The sequence below is a fragment of the Equus przewalskii genome, chromosome 10 (genome assembly GCF_037783145.1).
Source record: "Equus przewalskii isolate Varuska chromosome 10, EquPr2, whole genome shotgun sequence".
In the NCBI taxonomy this organism is placed as follows: Eukaryota; Metazoa; Chordata; class Mammalia; order Perissodactyla; family Equidae; genus Equus; species Equus przewalskii.
This window is the reverse complement of record NC_091840.1, coordinates 35,774,874-35,793,585: the sequence shown is the minus strand read 5'-3', so window position 1 is coordinate 35,793,585 and position 18,712 is coordinate 35,774,874. Positions and strand designations below refer to the sequence as shown.

At 51.7% G+C, this 18,712-nt stretch overlaps 1 protein-coding gene across 13 annotated transcripts in view; it reads left to right on the top strand.

Annotated features, from left to right (window-relative positions):
• The window catches only part of MYO19 (myosin XIX), a 55,778-nt gene that overhangs the window by 33,894 nt on the left and 3,172 nt on the right, over positions 1-18,712 (top strand). For 3 of the 13 annotated variants that reach the window (XM_070562390.1, XM_008525514.2, XM_070562391.1), the window contains 17 exons: positions 2,331-2,463; positions 3,107-3,176; positions 3,736-3,838; positions 4,489-4,585; positions 4,716-4,792; positions 6,712-6,808; positions 7,275-7,446; positions 9,103-9,176; positions 9,956-10,077; positions 10,280-10,393; positions 10,652-10,828; positions 11,200-11,349; positions 12,415-12,522; positions 13,474-13,544; positions 15,443-15,546; positions 17,297-17,463; positions 17,593-17,722. In XM_070562390.1, the coding sequence (XP_070418491.1) occupies positions 2,331-2,463; positions 3,107-3,176; positions 3,736-3,838; positions 4,489-4,585; positions 4,716-4,792; positions 6,712-6,808; positions 7,275-7,446; positions 9,103-9,176; positions 9,956-10,077; positions 10,280-10,393; positions 10,652-10,828; positions 11,200-11,349; positions 12,415-12,522; positions 13,474-13,544; positions 15,443-15,546; positions 17,297-17,463; positions 17,593-17,722 (1,966 nt within the window). Of the gene's footprint in view, positions 1-2,330; positions 2,464-3,106; positions 3,177-3,735; positions 3,839-4,488; positions 4,586-4,715; positions 4,793-6,711; positions 6,809-7,274; positions 7,447-9,102; positions 9,177-9,955; positions 10,078-10,279; positions 10,394-10,651; positions 10,829-11,199; positions 11,350-12,414; positions 12,523-13,473; positions 13,545-15,442; positions 15,772-16,654; positions 16,767-17,296; positions 17,464-17,592; positions 17,723-18,712 lie in introns of those variants that run through there. The other 10 variants (XM_008525516.2, XM_070562392.1, XR_011523464.1 and 7 more) reach the window with 9 other exon arrangements.

The following is an 18,712-nucleotide window of genomic DNA, read 5'->3' as shown; positions in this document are numbered from 1 at the left end:
AAATTCAACCACGGGCAATAAAAGAAGAAAAAGTAACAAAGATCACATGGGACAAATCAAAAAAAAAAAACGAAGATGGTAGATTTAAACCTAACCATAGTGATTATCACATTAAATGTAGATAGACTAAACGTTCCAATTAAAAGACAATATCAGATTGGATTTTTTTTAAAAGGCAAGACTCAAATTATATGATGTCTTCAAGTAACACACTATAATTTTAAGGCATAGATAGGCCCAAAGTAAAAGGATGGGAAAAGATATGCCATTCCAACACTAATCAAAAGAAAGCAGAAGTAGTTATGTTAATGTGGAACAAAGCAGATGTTAGAACAAGGAATGTTATTAAGGGTAAGATAAGACATTTCATAATGATAAATCGCTGAATTCATTAAGAAGAAAACATAATACTAAATGTGTATGTACCTAATAATGTTTTCAAAATACATGAAGCAAAAACTAATAGAATTGAAAAGAGAAATAGATAAAATCAAAATTATAGTTTGAGATTTGAGCATTCTTTTCAAGTATACATGGAACCATTGTAGAGCATATTCTGAGCCACAACACAAATCTCAATTTGAAAAGATTAAAATCATACAAACTATGTTCTCTGTCTTGAGTAGAATTGAACTAGAATAACAAAGACACCTGGAAAATCCCAAAGCATTTACAAATTAAACAACACCCTTCAAATTTCTTACACATCAAAGATGAAATCACAAGATATTAGAAAATACTTTGGGGGGCCCGCCCCATGGCCGAGTGGTTAAGTTCACGCTTTCCACTTCGGCAGCCCAAGATTTCATCAGTTCAGATCTTGGGCACGGACCTTGCACCACTCATCAAGCCACGCTGAGGCGGCGTCTCACATGGCAGAACTAGAAGGACCTACAACTAAAACACACAACTATGTACTGACAGGCTTTGGGGAGAAGAAGGAAAAAGAAAAAGATTGGCAATAGATCTCAGGGCCAATCTTAAAAAATAAAACGAAAGAAAATACTTTGAACCGATTGAAAATGGAAGCACAACACATCAAAATGTATGCTTTTAAAAAAAAAGGAGTGCCTTGAGGGAAGTTTGTAGCATTAAATGCATATATTAGAAAAGAATACAGAAATCAGTGATCCGAGCTTCTACCTTAAGAAACGAGAGGAAAAAAGAATAAAATAAATCCAAAGTAAGCAGAAGAAGGAAATAAAGTGAAAAGTCAATAAAACAGGAACATAATAGAAAAAATAAATCAAAGACTGTTTGAAATGATTAATAAAATCAGTAACTCTCCAGTCAAACTTAGAAAATAAGACACAAATTAACAATGTCAGAAATAGAAGAATGGATGTCACTAAAGATCCTACAGATTGATAAGATCATTATGAACAACTTTATTCCAATAAATTCTACCATTTAGGTGATATGGAGAAATATTTTGAAATACACAAACGGCTAAAGCTCACACAAGTAGAAATATATAACCTGAATTGTCTAAATCTATGAAAGAAATTGATGTCATAGTTAAAACCTTTCCACAAAGAAAGCTCCAGGCCCAGGTGGCTGCATTTTTTAATTCCACCAAATATTGAAGGAAATAATGTTACCAATTCTACACAAATTCTTTCAGAAAATAGAAGAGAGGGAACATCTCCCACCTCATAGAAAAACCTAAAGAGTTTACAAAAGAGCTACTACAACTAAAAAGTTGAGGCATAGAGAGTTTAGCAAAGAACAGGATACAGAGTTAATATATAAAGAACCAATCATATTTCTTTGTCCTAGCAACAAACAATTAGAAGTTAAAATGAAAATATACCTGATTTCAGCTAATTTAAAATAAAATAAAAGAATTTCATAATTAGATTGCCTGGGTACAAATCAGAGCCCTATCATTTACTAGATATGTGATCTTCAAAAAATTTAAAATTTGTCTATGCCTCAGTTTCATCATTTTCATAACAGTTATATAATTGCACCTGCATCTATAGGGTTGGTAAGAAAATACACGGACTTTGTCCTTAGCCCAGTGCCTGCCACAGAGTAATCAATATTAGCTGTGAGCACTCAGAGACACTGAGTGGCCTCCTCAGGTCAGGGTGGGATGTCCGTTCTCTACCCCAGCCCCCCTCATTTCTTAAAGGTGTCCTTTGGAGCTAGAAGCAGAAGGGAGCACCCCCATTTCACAGATGGGGGAAGTTGAATTCAGCGTTCAGCCATTTAGTCAGCAACAGGCATGGCGAAGAAGAGGGCTCTAGTGGGCACCATTCCCTCAGGCAGGCGAAGAAGTGGGAGGGAACATAAGCACAGCTCCCACAGGGCTGTTTCTGTCACAGACATGGACATCCCGCTGCCTAATGAAGTTCTACGCTGTGGTGGCTGCCTCACCTACATCCTGGGACAGCCACAAGATTGCAGAGAGGATCGAGCAACGAATCTTGAACTCCAATCCTGTCATGGAAGCCTTTGGTGAGCTCAGTGCCCTCTGCATAGTACCTCAGTCCCATTTCCTCTGGGATTCGCCACCTCCCAGGGAGACGAGCAGTGCTTTGAGACCCTCTCTGGAGGTTCACTGCCTTGGACCCCCCAACCTCCTCCCAGGTAGCAATAACCTCTTTCCAGTACAGGTGATGTCATTCAGCCGTCCCCTCCCTCTAGCCCAGGCAGATGTAACAGTGGTGCTGGAGAGGACCTGTGGCTCACCTAGTCCAAATCCTTCTGTACAGTTTCCTCATGGTTCAGAGAAGAAGGAAACTTATCTACAGATTCGCAATAATTCGTGTCCATGTTGGGTCTTTAATCCAGATGTTGTGCCTTACTGTCTAACTCAATAGTGACAGCTTGTTTTGATCTTTTCCCTTCAAAAAAGACAGTCCCTGACTGCCTAGGCTTGCTCATTCCAGTTCATTGCAAGGAAGTTCTTCTAACTCTCCTGAATCGCACTTGCTGAGGCCAAGTGCCTTCTCCCTAGTCCTGTCCCCTGTGATGTGGAAAACAACAAAGGGGCCCTTAGGTGACTTGAGGAGAGGGACATGCCCCCAGCTGACCTGCGGCCACCTTGGCCCATGAGGACTCTAAACGGGAGTGGGATAAATGCAGGTGTGATCTGTAGGGAATGCCTGCACGCTGAGGAATAACAACAGCAGTCGCTTTGGGAAGTTCATCCAGCTCCAGCTGAACAGGTAATCGCTGCTGCCACCCTGGCTGGTGGGAGGATGGGGCAGGGAGTTTGAAAGTGGCTGGGGCAGTCTCCAGCCTGGGCCACCCCTATGGACAGAACCCTGCTCCTTGTGGCACGTGTGTATGTGGGATAAATGAACCTGAGCCTGATCTCTGAACCTGGAAAATTACTGCTACTCCAGCCTTAGGGACCCAGGGGCAGTGTGCTTGTCACAGCCCTTGTATTCCTCCTGGCTTCTACCCTTGCTCAGGGACTTCTAGTTAAAATGCTACCTGTCTGGGCCACACCTGTGTACTTGAAGCTGGGACTTCTGCTCCTGCCTTGGGATGGGGCAAAATGATGTACAGAGGCCTTGGCCCTGCCCGTCTGAGCTGGGTGCATGAGAATATCCCAGACCACCCGAAGATTTGCTGAGTGGTCCCTAGTCCTCATGAGCCCTACTGGCTAAGTGGAAGCGCTTGGTGGGAGTTGCTAGGTTGCAGTCTGGCACACAGTAAGTGCCTAATAAATGGCTGTGGAATGAATGGACAACTAATGAGCCCTGGCCTGCTTGTGTCCAGTGCCCAGCAGATGACCGGAGCTGCAGTCCAAACCTACCTCCTAGAGAAAACTCGAGTGGCCTGCCAGGCCTCCAGTGAGAGGAACTTCCACATCTTCTACCAGGTTTGTGCTAGGCTGGGCCCAGAGCTGCCCAGGTGCAGGGTAGATATGGGTCTGTGCCTCTAAGCCCTTCCTCCACCGCTCCCCCGCAATGCTTCCTTCCTGCCTCTTCACCTGGCTTTCAGCAACGCCACCACTTACTCCTGCAAACTTTATGCAACACTTCTGCCTCACACTGGACCCTGGCTCCCAGCATGGTTTTGGCAGGGGGTGTGTTTTGCCTTCTGTCAGACCAAAAGGTCCTTGAGACTGGGACTGTCATCCTTGTCAGACTGAGAACTCCTGGGATGGCAGCTGTCTCCTCCGACAGAACAAGAACTTCCCTGGAGCTGTGCCTCTTCCATCAGACTGGGGGTCCCCCAAGGCATGGAGAGTATGTCTCCCTGCTCTCAGATTCGGACTGGGGACTCCCAGACAGGAGTTGTGCTTTCCTCAGACTATAGGCCTCAGCAGAGTTTTTTGCATTGAGCTGGAGATATCCAGAACTGTTTGCAGCTTTTTTGCCCCCATGCCTGCCCTGGGCTCTCTACAGGGACCTCTCAGCCTTGTGATGTCACTGGCATTTCTCACTCCTCTCATCCCAGTCCCAGCCTATGCAGGCCTGGGCTTGCCTCACACTCCTAGCTCAGCCACCCGCCCACCCCTCCCCACAGATGTGCAAAGGAGCCAGTGCGGATGAGCGGCTCCAGTGGCACCTCCCCAAGGGAGCTGCCTTCTCCTGGCTCCCCAACTCAGAGAGGACCTTGGAAGGTAGGGGGAGCACCCTGGGTTGGCCTAACAGCACCCACCTACCCTTGCACAGGGCCTGCCTCCCTCACCCCTCGATGCCCCTGCTGACCTTTGGCCCTGACACTGGGCTGTGACTTGGATTACTTTTCAGAGGATTGTTTCGAGGTGACCAGAGAGGCCATGCTCCATTTGGGCATCGAGACTCCCACCCAGAACAACGTCTTTAAGGTAAGAAGAAGAGCCTGGCCACTTAGATTTGGTGGAGGGGACGGGCAGCCCCTTGTCCACAGGGCCTTCTCGGAACTTGTGAGTCTCTCGCTGAGAATCTAGGACTTTGGGCTCTGCTGCACAGTCTCCAAGGAGAGGACCACCCCTCTGTGCCACTGAGCCTGGAGACAGGGTCAGGGTGGACAGGGGCATAGAGAACAGTGATGGAGCACATGTGGTTTAGAACATGGCAGTGATACACGGAGGTCAGAGGGCAAGGTGCTTAGATCAGCTATTACTGCAATAATCAAAACAGAGAAATAATGCTACCTCATGTTTGTCTAGTGTGTTAAAATTTTAAAGTCATGTTCACACCCCTTAGTTCACTTGGTTTTTACAACAGCCCTGTGTCTATGCAGATTATTCCCCTTTTCTGTGAGGAAGATTGGCCCTGAGCTATATCTTTGGATAATCTTCCTCTTTTTGCTTGAGGAAGAGTGTCACTGAGCTAATATCTGTGCCACTCTTCCTCTGTTTTGTATGTGGGACACCTCCATAGCATGGCTTGATGAGCAGTGTGCAGGTCTATGCCCGGGATCCAAACCCGCGAACCCAGGGCCACCAAATCGGAGCACGCAAAGTTAACCACTACGCCACTGGGCCAGCCCCAAGATTATTCCCATTTTATGCTCGAGAAAGCTAGAGAGGCAAAGTGACCTACAAAGGTCCGACATCACTAAGTGATACAGATAGAGTTAGTACCAGATGCAGTAATTCTGACTTCCTACCATTTTTACCCTCCTCTCAGGACATAGTGCTGACCCAGGTGAGCTGGGCCCCTCTCATCCCTACTATGGCCTCCCTTCTCCCATCTGTCTCTGCTGAGAGGGCTGACTCCTCCCTCCCCTGTCACCTCCTCACCCACCCACTAACAGGGCTGGCAACAGAGAGAGGGAAGCCACTGCAGGGAGATGGCAGTACGTGGAAAATTATCTCCACCTCCACATGGGGGCTGCCCAGGCAGGGAAGGGATCACGGCCAGTATGGGCACTGCCAGGCAAGAGCTTGGCCAGAAGGACGGAACATGGGGACAAGTCCAGGGCAAGTGGACAATGCTAGGAGTCCCACCAGGAGTGCTGGTTTGGGGGTGGCATGACTCTCTGCCCTACACTGCCCATTGGCACAGCAGTCTTCTCCTGGGGTGTGTTGTGGCCGAAAAGCCTGTAGCATGTGGAGCCACCCTGCCTGGGACCGGACACGGATGATGGGAGAGGCGCTGCTCTCTCGATACCAGGGTTTCCAAGTTGCTGGACCTGGGGGGTCTCTTTTCTACAGCCCCTGGGGGCTCATCCATGTGGATCATTGAGTGCAAAGGCAAGAGGGCACCCATTGTACAGAGACCAAGATCACAGATCCTCCCCAGGCTGGGCTGTCAGAATCCCAACAGTGCTGAGAGAGGGCCAAAGGAAGCCAGAGCCAAATTCCCATCAGACACAGAAGTAACCTGGTCCAGCAGTAACAGGAGTAGTGTTCCCACACAGTCTGCTCCTAGAGAGTGGGAGGCAGAGGGACAGACAGTGAGTAACATGGGGTCCCACTGGCTGCTCTGGGAGGCATCTGAAGTCCACTGCCTGGGTTCTGATCGTACCCTTCACCTTTACCAAGAGTGTGGCCTTAGGCTTGTGACTTAACCTCTCCCCGTCTCATCTCTGTCATGGGCATCATAACAGCACATGCCTCACTGATTGCTGAAAAGATTAAACAAGATGGTGCATATAACTTGCACCAAATCGTGCCTGGCAGAGTCATGTAGTAAGTGGGCAGTCATTGGGAACTGCTATTATTCTGTTACGATTGTATTCAGCAGGAGAGAAGCCCTTCCCAGGCGAGGCTCCAGCCCCTGGGAAGGTGCCCACTTCGTCTCCTCTCCTGCCCCTCAGGTCCTAGCTGGACTGCTGCACCTCGGCAACATCCGGTTTGCTGACTCTGAGGACGAAGCCCAACCCTGCCAGCTGATGGACGATGCCAAGTGTGAGGGCAAGGGTCAGGGCCTGCACCTCAGGCTTTGGTCACACTCCAGGGAGCAGGGCAGGCCTTGCCCAGAAAAAGAGCGAGCCTTGGCGGGATTGGGTGGGAGGCCAGAGGGTGAAATTTGGAATCTGATACCCTTGATGGAACCATCAGCTGTAGGGCCCTGCCCTGGATAAGTTACTCCTCACCCCATCTGTGGTGAGACAGACAACATGGTCCCTGTTTTACAGATGAGAAAACGAGAATCAGAGAGTTCGTAAAGTGATTTGTCCCACACGTGGCAGTGTGGACTAGGACATAGAAGTCCTGAGTTCCAGTCCTGCCTCTGCCACTTATGGAGGCTGTCAGTGAGTCTCCTCACCCACCAGAACATAGGTCTCCTCTGTCCAGTTGAGTGGTCGTGGTACTGTGACAACTGCACTGTGCCTTGTGAAGAGGGCTGTTTGGATGGAGGGTGATTTGTCCCTCCTAGGCTCTGTCAGGACATCGGCCTTGCTGCTGCTGCTCCCAGAAGACCCACTGCTGGAGACACTGCGGATTAGAACCATCAGGGCAGGCAGGCAGCAGCAGGTGTTCCGGAAGCCCTGCTCCCGAGCCGAGTGTGACACCCGCAGAGACTGTCTGGCCAAACTGGTCTATTCACGGTGAGCAGCGCCCCGCCCCCTGCCCTCCCCCCAAGTTCTCCCTCTCTCTGGGTTTGGACCAGACACCATCAGCAGCAGGCCTAGGGTGAGGTTTGCCAGATAAAGCAGACCCCTGGGGAGGTGGCTCCTGGGTTTTCCCCAAGCAAGGCCCCTGGCCTTGCTTCCTAAGTACTCTGCGTGGGGAAGTTGCCACATTCCTGGCCTAGATGCAGTTCATTACGAAAGTACAGGAGCCTACCTTGACATTAGTGATAGGTGAAGAAAACCTGCCTAGCTCTCTGCTGGCAAGGTAGGCCCCAAAGGTGATCTAGGGCCCTCATAGTTCAGGGTCAGACTCATGGGTGAATAGGCTCCTGTCTCCATGTGCCCTGTCCTTCAGGTCTTTGTAGTCACCTGGGGAATTTGATAGATGGTGGCAGAGCCAGCAGCTCAGCTCACAGTCTTGAGCAACACAGTGTATAGCAAGTGGGAGCCCAGAACAGGGCGAACGTAGGGGTCCTGGCCTTTTCCTGTTGGGTTACATAAGCATCTCTACGCTCTGGCCGTGTGGTTAATGATGGTTTCTCACCCTGGGTTCTGAGAACCTTCAAGATGCCTTGTAAGGGCATCAAGGGGCCCAGAATTCTCTGAAATTATGGGACAGAACCTGTGTATTTGTGTGTGTGCATGAGCACATGGCAACTTAGACACCCTTCTGGGGAGAGGGTCCCCCTGCTTTAATGAACTTCTCAAAGAGCCAAGAGCCTGAGAAGCACTGCTGAGGAAAAACGACCCCAGGGCAGTGGGGCCCAGACTGAACCCATTTCAGTAAGAGATTCAGTTCCTGTTGCCTCGAAGCTAATTTCAGGCCAAAGATTTTTAAAGTCTTTGTGTCAAGTTGCTGCAAAATGAGTAGATAAAATTAAGTGTGATGATCACAGAGTGGACCTCTAACCATAGAACACTTCACACACAGTAAATAACAGGTCACTTGTTTTTAGTACCTCTGATGAGAATTTGAAGCCCTTGTTGCAAAAACAGAAACCAGTTGAAAAGAGTTGCAGAGCAATTACTTTAAGAAAAATTATAAGGAAGAAACCCCTTAATAATGTTGTACATGTCACCATGTTGTACCATAACTACCTCATCTTCTGGGGTAGGGATGGTTCCAGAGTGCAAGATGCCACTCTTGGCCTCAGGTGACTCGGGTTCACTTGTACAGGACTGAGTGGGGGACACGGCGGGGCAGGGCCTTGAGCTCTGGGCTCCACAGGTAGAGTTTTCCTCGAGTCTAGTCAATTTGGTTCTTTACAAACCCCACCCAGGCTTGCCCAATAGCCCCTTCTAGTCAAGACAACAGCCGGCTGTCAGGCCATGTGACTGATGCAGACCCACTCCCTGTCTGGACCCAGAGTCTCATTGGTCCTGTGCTCAGTCTTGCTGGGAGGACAGGCCATGTTTGTGTGTACCTGGGAACATGCACGACCACAGCGTGCATTTGTAGTAGGTCCAGACAGCATGGGCAGGAAACAGGAGAGGGTTTAGGCCTTGACCCGTCAGGCTCAGAATACAGGCCCTCCAGGGTGTGGCACCCTGGCTGGAGGTGTAATTTTGCCACCCCTCAGGCTCAGCCTCACCTCCTCTCACCAGGTTCCACTCTTCCTCCCACCCCAACAGGCTGTTTGACTGGCTGGTATCGGTGATCAACAGCAGCATCTGCGCAGACCCGAGCTCCTGGAGCACTTTCATAGGTAGCAGGGGCTCACCTTGCTAGGAGCACTCCTTCAGAAAAAGAACAAGAGAGCCCTGGATGAGAGGCAGGAGCACTGTGTGACTCCAGGAGACTCCTTTCCCTTCTCTGCACCCCTCCCTCTTCATCCGTCCACGAGTGTTTGGGAGAGGACATCTCTGTGTACATCTGCCCTGTCCGTAGCTCTCCAGGAAGACTCAGATGGTGCCTTGTCTGTCAGGGCCCTTCTCTCCCTAGAGACTCAGCTCCAGTCTCAGGAGAGTAGTAGGGGAGAGGTAAAAGAGCTGGCTTAGAAGGCACCTGGGGACATGATAACATCGTTGGAACCTGGGTGTGATAGTCAGGTTGGGGAGGAAGTAGAGCTCAAAGGCACCAGTGAAGTTTGCTCACGGAATGGTGGAATCCTGGGCACCAACTGAGCTGGTGAACCAAGGCCCTCCAGACTGGAGTGGACACAGAACATGTTCCCTGGGACCTGGTTCCCTCACAGGAGGGGCCTACCAGGACCAGAGGATTCAGACTCAAAAGTGGACCTGGTGCCCTGGGCTGCCCCTCACTCTTCATTCGGCCTCTCTTCCTGCTCTGAGTTCTGAGGGGCCATGAGGCAGAGATAGGAACCACCCTGGGGTCGTGTGCGGTGGGATGCTCACTCAACCTCATCCCCAGGCTGCCAAGTATGAGGCTTGAGCAGGAGCCTAGCCACCCTGGGCTCCTGTAGTACCCCCGACCCACCCCACCTGTTCCCTGCAATGGCCCCATGGTTCTTCCCCATCCTCCCAGGCCTGCTGGATGTGTACGGATTTGAGTCATTTCCCCACAATAGTCTGGAACAGTTGTGCATCAACTACGCCAACGAGAAACTGCAGCAGCACTTTGTGGCTCACTACCTAAGGGCTCAGCAGGTGAGGCTGGGGCAGGCCTGCTGTATCCTCTGTCTCTTCCTGACTCCTCAGCCCCATCCCAGGATCTGACCAGGAGCCTTTTGTTCCTTCTTTGATGCTGTTCTGGAATATGCTGTGGTACTGAGACCAGCCATGGGATGGCCCATCTGGGCCTCAGACCATAGCTGCCTTCTACCCCCGCCCCCCGACTTTTGCTCCCTAGGAGGAATACACAGTTGAGGGCCTGGAGTGGTCATTTGTCAACTACCAGGACAACCAGACCTGTTTGGATCTCATCGAGGGAAGCCCCCTCAGCATCTGCTCCCTCATAAATGAGGTGGGGAGGCTCAGCTAGTGTGCTGAGCACCAGAGTTGCACTTTGGGCTTTTCTGGGGCCTTGAAGACTATCCCTCTCTGTGCCTCTGTCTCCCCATCTGCCACATGGGTTTGCTAATCCCTATATTCCCTCCCTCTCAGAGTCACTGTGATGCTGGTGTGACATCTCTGCTGCCATGGGGGCCACAGGGTGGGGACTGCGAGGGTTGTGGTGAGCCCTCTCATTTTTGTGGCTGACTGCCAATCCTGCCCCACACAGGAATGCCGCCTTAATCGGCCAAGCAGTGCAGCCCAGCTCCAGACACGCATTGAGAGTGCCCTAGCAGGCAGGCCCTGCCTGGGCCACAACAAGCTCAGCCGGGAGCCCAGCTTCATCGTGGTGCATTACGCAGGGCCTGTGCGCTACCACACCGCAGGCCTGGTGGAGAAAAACAAGGTGAGGGCTGGGCCAGGGCCTGCGCGAGCCTGCTTGGAAAGAGATGCTGAGTCATTCTGCATGTACACAGTAGTTTCCTATCGTGTGTCCTCTCCCTCCTGAACATCCTCCCAGAATCCAGGATCACCTCCTGGGCCTACCTGCCTGAGGTCTCTGCTAATCAGACATGACCTGCCCAGAAATGACTCATGTCACACTGGATCTCCTAGTTTCTAGGCATCCAGTGGACCAGCTCTTCTCTCTGTCTTGGGCCCTGCCCTCCCTGGAAGCCCTTCTTCTGGGGCCTGGGTGAGCAGGGCTGGCAAGCCCATGGGCAGCCCAGGGTAGCATTCCACCTGCCCTCACCCACTGCACTTGTCTTTTCCCAACAGGACCCCATCCCCCCTGAGCTGACCAGGCTCCTGCAGCAATCCCAGGACCCTGTGCTCAAGGTGCTGTTTCCTACTGACCCTGAAGAGAAGTCCCAGGAGGAACAGGGACAGAGCAGGGCCCCTGTGTTGACCGTGGTGTCCAAGTTCAAGGTGGGTCTGGTGGTGCTGATGTGATGTGTTTGGTTCTCAAATGTTTACTGAACATCTCCCAGAATTGGTGCTGTTTGCTGAGGAGCCTTGATGAGTCACATAGACATGGCCCTGGTCTGCACAGAGTTGATAGTCCCATGTGGAAGACGAGACAAGAAACAGACAAATAGACTCTCTGGTATAATTGACATGACGGGAAGCCTAGGGGCCTGTGGGTGGTACAGTGGGAGCCTCTCACCCACTACTGATAGGGTGCTCGTGGAAAAGCAATAGTCACAAGAACCTCGGTGGCCCATTCCCACTTCTCCACCTTCCTTCTCAAACTCCGTCCTCAGCTTGAGCACATTTGTCACCTCCTCCAGTATCTTATGCTTTCTACTGTCTCTCAGCCCTTGCATATTGTGCTTCACCATCCTGGGATGCTCCTCACCACTGCCCCTTCAATTCCACCCTCCATGCCACTTTGCTTAGTTTACCCTTCTCACCCTTCAGACTTTTGTGTTACCATCTCCTCCTTGAGGAGGCCTCCTGGGGTGCCCAGGTTTGAGTAGCACTTTCCTGCCCAGCAACAGACACATCATTGAGGGGACCCATCCAACATCTGTGTGGCCTGTTAGACCCTGAGCTCTGAGACAGCAGCAGACTGCCTGTGTCACAGCCCTGGCACAGCTTCTAGCACATAAGACAGGCTTAATAATAATAGCTGTTGCCTGAATGGATTGCAGGGGTTTCTGAGATTGTTCTCTTGCAGGAGGATTGCCCTTGTGAGGAAGATGAGTCGGGGGGAGGCTGGGCCAGATGCAGGGAGACCAATCAGGTGGAGGGTCACACATCAAGAAGGTCCCTGGGAGGCAGAGGTGAGGAGCAGTGGGAGGTCAGGAGAGGAGTGTGCTTTGGGCACACTCAGTGAGAGCCTCGAGTGGTCATCCCAGAGCACGTGAGTATCCTGGTCTTGGGGCTGCGAGGGCTGCTGGAGGTGTTTGATGTGGTCACTAACCAGGGCCCAGCTGATGCCCCCAGGCAGCCCCAGTCCCTGCCTGACCCCACGGTCTCTCCCTTCTGCAGGCCTCCCTGGAGCAGCTTCTGCAGGTCCTGCATAGGACCACACCCCACTACATCCGCTGCATCAAGCCCAACGGCCAGGGCCAGGCGCAGACCTTCCTCCGGGAGGAGGTAATTCACACTGAGCCAGAGCTGCTTTGCAGAGAGTCCCATCTGGCCAAGGCCCTGGAGGGATGAAGGGCAGAACATCTGCTCCAAATGGAGTGACCGTAGGGGGCCTCCCAGGTTGGGCCTGACATTAGGGAGGGCTTGTCTCCCCTGCTTTGTCTGGACAGTCACGTATGGTTGTGTGGTCTGTGACCTAGTGAAGGAGGCAAAGGGACTCCAGTGCATCTTGTTCTCTGCTCACTAAGCCATGTACCCCAATGAGAGACTGAAGCTGCCCAGAGGAACGGGTGACTTTTGTGATTAGCTGAAAGTCTGTGTCACCTTACATTCTGTGCACAGTGTGGCCATTTCTGACTGGAGGTATAGTTTTTTCTAATTTGCACAAAAGCACTCTGGCCAGCAGCTGCCCTTTGCTCAGAGTACTGGGCTTCAAGGGATGTGGATGAGGTGTGAGTGGTGGACGATGCTGGAAAGCGCCCCACAGTCAACTGGTAGATGTGGCTTAAGGTTTATAGCCAGGGCCACTTTCCTCTGTGGTAAAGACCTTCATTCAGGTCCCAGAAGAATCTTCACAAAATAATCTCCCCTGCCCCTCAGCTGTGACTCACTCTATTGCCTGCAAAATATAAAATAAATAAAAAAGAGGAATTGGGTTGGGCTGCATTGTGTAGCAGAGCACCTCTGCGCTGCCAGGACTGGTGAGACAGAGCCAGCACCTGCCTCTACTGTCTCAGAAGCCATGCATCAGATAAGGGGACCTGGGGCCTCCAGGAGCCTTTCCAGCAGGGAGATTTTCTCAAGGCCCCTTGATTTCTCACTGCCTCAGAGAGTATACCCCCATCAGCTGAGCCTCAGGAGAGCCTGCAGGTCCACACCAGTCAGGTCACAGGAGCGGCATTTCTGGCCTGCCGGCCCCATGTGGCAGGTACCCACCCTGTCTCCCCACCCTTGCAGGTCCTGAGCCAGCTGGAGGCCTGTGGCCTCGTGGAGACCATTCACATCAGTGCCGCTGGCTTCCCCATCCGGTGAGTGGGCCAAATACTGCAGGGGGCAGGGCCAATGCCAGGGTGGAGCTCAGCACTCAGGCCCGACCAGAGCCTGCCCAGACCAGAGAAGGATAAGGACGTGAGGAGAAAGAGGTGGATCTGCGAAGTCAACCTGGAACTCAAGGGGCTGCACATGTTCATTTTTCCATTCACTTTCTTTGCACTATTTTGTACCAGGCACTGTTTCTAGTATATATCAGTCAATAAGGAAGGTGAGTCTCTGCCCTCTTGGGGCATACATTCCTGTGGAAACAAGAACGAGAAGTCTAAAGTAAATCAGTGCTAGGAGAGAAACCAAGACTGCTGTTAGGTAGACTGACAGGGGAAGAGGCTCCTTGGGCTGGTCAGGGAGGGGCCCTCAAAGCAGTCAGGCCTCCAGGAAGTGAAAGGGCCAGCCTGGGAAGGTTTGAGGTGGGAGAGCATTGCAGACCAAGGGAACAGCAACCTCAGAGCTCCCAGGTTAGGAACAGGGAGATGCTAAAGTGACTGGAGCATAGAGAACCAGGAACGGGAAGAGAGGGGCGAGGAGCCAGCACCTCGTAGGGCACGCTGGGACTTTGCAGTTTATCCTGAGTGCCATGGAAGCCACTGGATATTCTAAGGAGGGAGCACTGTGCTCTCATTCATATTCTAAGAAGATCCCTGTGGCTGCTGTGCGGAGGTTGGACATAGGGTCAGGAGAGAAGGGAGGAGATGAGTGAGAAGGCTGTGACAGGTGCGCAGGCCAGATGGTGGCCCAGATGAGGGTGGCAGCAGTGAAAAATGGAGAGAAACGTGTAAGATTGGTGTATGGCTTCAACAGAAATAGGACTGTGGATTGATCCACCAGGGGGTATTGGGCAGGGGAGCAGTCAACTTCCAGGCCACAGAAGCAACTTCTAGGCTTCCGTCTGGGCAAATGGATGAATCAGGAGAAAGTTCTCCCAGATAGGATGGTCTGGGGAAGGCCCAGGTTGGACGGTGGGAAGCGAGGGCAGGGTCAGGAGTATGGCCTCATCAGGTTTGAAACGGCTGTGAGACAGGCTCGGGGCTCAGTAGAGCTTTAAGAACTGGAGCACATGCGGGTCTTAACACCATGAGCAAGGAGGAAATCACCTAGGGGGAGAGAGAGGGGGTCTGCAGCCATTCCCTGAAGAATGCCCACATCCTGAGAGGATGAGACACCAGCAACAACAACTTGCAAGGAGCCATGGGTGAAGGAGGAAGCCAGGATAGTGGGTGTCCTGGAGGCTGAGAGAGAGAGCTCTCCAAGGGAGAGGGGTCAGCTGGGCACCTGCTGCCCACAGGCTGGGCAAGAGGAAGACCGAGCACTGACAACTGGATTTGTGGCACAGCCAATGGCTGTGACGAGAGCCACACTGGTGCAGTAGCACTGTTGGGACAGAAGCCAGACTAAGGAGGAGGAAGTACAGGTATCAGGTGTCACCAGCCATTGAGAGAAGCACCATGAAGGGGAACAGAGAAATCAGGAGGAAGTGGAGGAGACTGTGGGGTCAGAGAGGGCTGGTGGGAGATGAGGCTGAGCACGTGTGCGCAGTAGGAATGGTCTAGGCTGGGAGGAGGCCTGCAGGCCCCTTTGGAAGGAAGCAGACTGCAAATCCTCTACTGAAAGGGCAAGACACTGATTGTTTTGGTAGATCAAGGCCACAGGAAGAGCAGGCTCAGTTTAAAAATGGTCTCCACTGACTTCCCGCTGAGTGACCCTAGTAATCTCTCCAGAACCACAACCTCGTCCATTCAGTGGGCACAGTCAGGCAGCCCCTGCTGGGCTGTTGAGCAGATTAAATATGAGATAACTCGTGTTGCACCCCGAGCACTGTGCCTGGCTCATGGATGAAGTAACCGCATTCTCCTCTTCCACCTGCTTTTGCTTCCAGAGTGTCTCACCAGAACTTCGTGGAACGATATGAATTGCTGAGAAGGCTCCGTCCTCGCACATCCCCTGGTCCCTGCAGCCTGTCTCTTGATGAAGGGCGCTCAGGTGAGAGGGGCCCGTCTGTTAGTCATTTGTTCAACCACAGTTTACTAAGCACCTGTGCTGGGCCATCCCAGGGCTAGGGGCGGGGGTTCAGAGATGAATAAAACACAGCCCTGCCTTCATGGTTCTTGGTTCAACAGAGGAAACAGACTCAAAAAACAACTGAAGAGTGGGAAAAGTGGAAAGGGCATAGCTAGGAACAGGATGTTGTGGGTGGTGCTGGGGAGATGTGAATCAGGGAAGACTTCCTGGAAGAGGTGGTGTCTGAGGACAGATGGGATTAGCCAGGTCAAGGGCATTCCACATGAAAGAAGTAATCTGAACAGAGGCCTGCAGGCAGGAGACGGCACTGTGTGAGAGGAGCTCCAGGCCATTCAGTGGTGCTGGCTCATAAGGACAGAGAATGGAGAGGTGAGGCTGCAGTGACAGGCAGGGCCCAGTCACAGAAGCTGGATTTTATTCTCTGGGCAGATGGGAGGCACTTCTGGGGAAAAAGGGAGTGACATGGAGACCACCGTGGGGGCCCCGGGGCAGGCCATGGGAGTGAGGCTGTTAAGCTGGCCAGAGCAGAGAGAAGCTAAGGATGTGGGCAGTCAGGAAATGCTGAGAAGAAACTGGTCAGACCAGCAAGTGTTTGGTTGGATGCAGAGGGACAGGAAAGGAGAAAATTAACTATGCCTGGCCAGTGGGGAAGAGAGGTTTGGGGCAGCTGCTGAGCCCTGCCAGGGCTGATGAGCTCCAGGCCTCAAGTCATCCAGTGGAGACGTCTGCAAGACCCTCGGCAAGCTTTAACCTCAAGGGGACGTCTTGCCTGTGGCCCCAATTTGGGGGTTGTCAGCATGCGGATATCACTGAGGCTGTGGGAGTGAGGGTTGAGGCCAAGGACAGGGTGTGAGGCCCCACCCAGGAAGACCCCAGCCCAGCACCAGCTGCTCCCTGCACCCACACAGCCTTACCCTGGGGCCCACCAGACCCAGGTGGGACAATTCTGCTTTGTTTTTCTCTTCTCTTGAACACAGTTTTGTCACTTTCCTCTCATCCTTTCTCCCTACCTCTTTTCTCCCCCCTCTCTCCATGGTTTGCTCTACTGCTCTGTGCCTCTTGCCCAAAGCCCCCCTGGCCCCTGGTTGATTTTTGCTGCTGTTTCTCATCTGCGGCATCTTCTTTGGCAGCCTCTGTCTCCAGAGAGGCACTGGGCAGCTAAAGGTGGTCAGAGCCCTCAGGTAAATCTTCCCTCTGCAGGAGTCAGCCCTGCAAGATGCGGGAGGGCAGGCAGGGGGACCCACTGGGCCTCCACAGGACTGGGATTTGTTCTCTCTTTTCCCATACATGGCGAGGAGTAAGGGGTCAGGGGCTGAGGGGTGGCCTGGCTGTCCTGCTTGGCCATCAGCATGTTTGGGGCCTTGGAAACAAATGCTGTCTGAGCAGCCTGGGATTCCAGGTTGAAGTCCAGGCATCAAGTGCCTTTTTGGGAGCTGGCCCAACGGGACCCATGGGAATGGAGGGTGCAGGCCAGTCCAGGGCACAGCCACAAGTGGGGATTCCAAGACTCAGAACAGCCAGGGGCCTGAGAGACAACAGAGGGGCTGCTTCTGATCTCCCCATAAAAAAAGGAGGAGGTAGAAATGGTTAGAGGCAAGAACAGCAGGAGAGAAGCCTGTGGAATGTTGGGGAGACCAGAACCAGTTTCTTAAGGCCACAGATGTGTATAGATGACCACGCACTGATGGGATCTCTGTCTCCCATCCCCTAGAATGGTCTCCACACACTGAGGAGGCCGCGCTGCAACCTCTCCTCCAGGACATCCTCCGCACTCTGCCAGCCCTAACTCAGGCAGCAGCCATACCTGGTGACCCAGCGGAGGCTATGCCAGCCCCAGTGTACTGTGGCAGGACCAAGGTGTTCATGACTGACTCCATGGTGAGCTGGTTGGGATGAGGAACGGAGATTATAGAAGCCAGCTGTGTGCTGTCCTCAGCAGGACAGGATCTGGGCCCTCCTCAGGGCAGGGGGAGAGGCTCAGGACCTCAGTGATGTCCCTTCTCCCAGCTAGAGCTTCTGGAACGTGGGCGTGCACAGGTGTTGGAGCAGTGTGCCCGCTGCATCCAGGGTGGCTGGAGGCGACACCAGCACCGCAAGCAGGAGAGGCAGAGGCGGGCTGCTGTGCTCATCCAGGCAGGTAGGAGAGCTGGGGCCCTGGGCAGGCAGCCATCACTCCAGGCCAACAGGCAGGCCTAAATGCAGCCACTGTCAGCGATTGCACACAGACCCCACCTGATACCTGTTTCCTTTGAAATGCTGCTCGTCAAATCCCCAAAGCAAAGCTAACTGTGTCCCAGCCTCAAGTGATGACACAACCCTATGGTGCCCTGGGATTCAAATTTCCTGTCCACCTCACCGAGAGCATCTCTCCAGTTCAGTGGAAACCAGGTCACACCATGAGTAAGGGTGCACTGTAGGTAACAGGCTAAAAATGTGCCTCTAATGCCCCTTTCCCAGATCTCAATAGCTGTTTATAGCATCTTTTTTTCCCTTTATGACAACTCAAATCCTTACCTGCTGGGCTGCAGGGCTTGTAATGAGTTTAAGAAGGTAAAAACTGACAAGATTTGATTCATCAAAGGAAGAGATGTATGAACCATGTTCGTAGCAGTCTTATTTTGAAAAATAAAAATACTAGGAACAACCCAAATACCTGACAGTGGTGGAGTCATGGCTACATTATGGGCCATCCTTATGATGCAGCTAAGAAGTCTTTTTAAGGAATACTTTAAACTTAATGGAAAACCACTTCCAATATGATGTTCAAACCTGGATACTAAACTACACATCAAAAGTGATGCCACCTCTGTAAGGTGCATTTCTGAGGGGACAGGCATGAAAGATTCATATGAGGAAACGAGAAAACCATGTGGGTTGGTGAGATGACAGGTGAATTTTAGGTTTGTCTTCAAACTTTTTAGTCTTCTAGAATCCAAATGGATTAGTATTTAATGGAATAGCCCCTTTTCTGAATATCATTGTACCAAAAAGAATCAGAAAATGCTGAAATTTCAAGAGAAGAAAATTAAAATTGCCACATGATCAGCCCACCATCCAGCAGTTATTACCTTAACCAGCATGTGAGTCTATGGCGGTGTCATTCGTGGTTTCATCAAGCAAGCAAGCA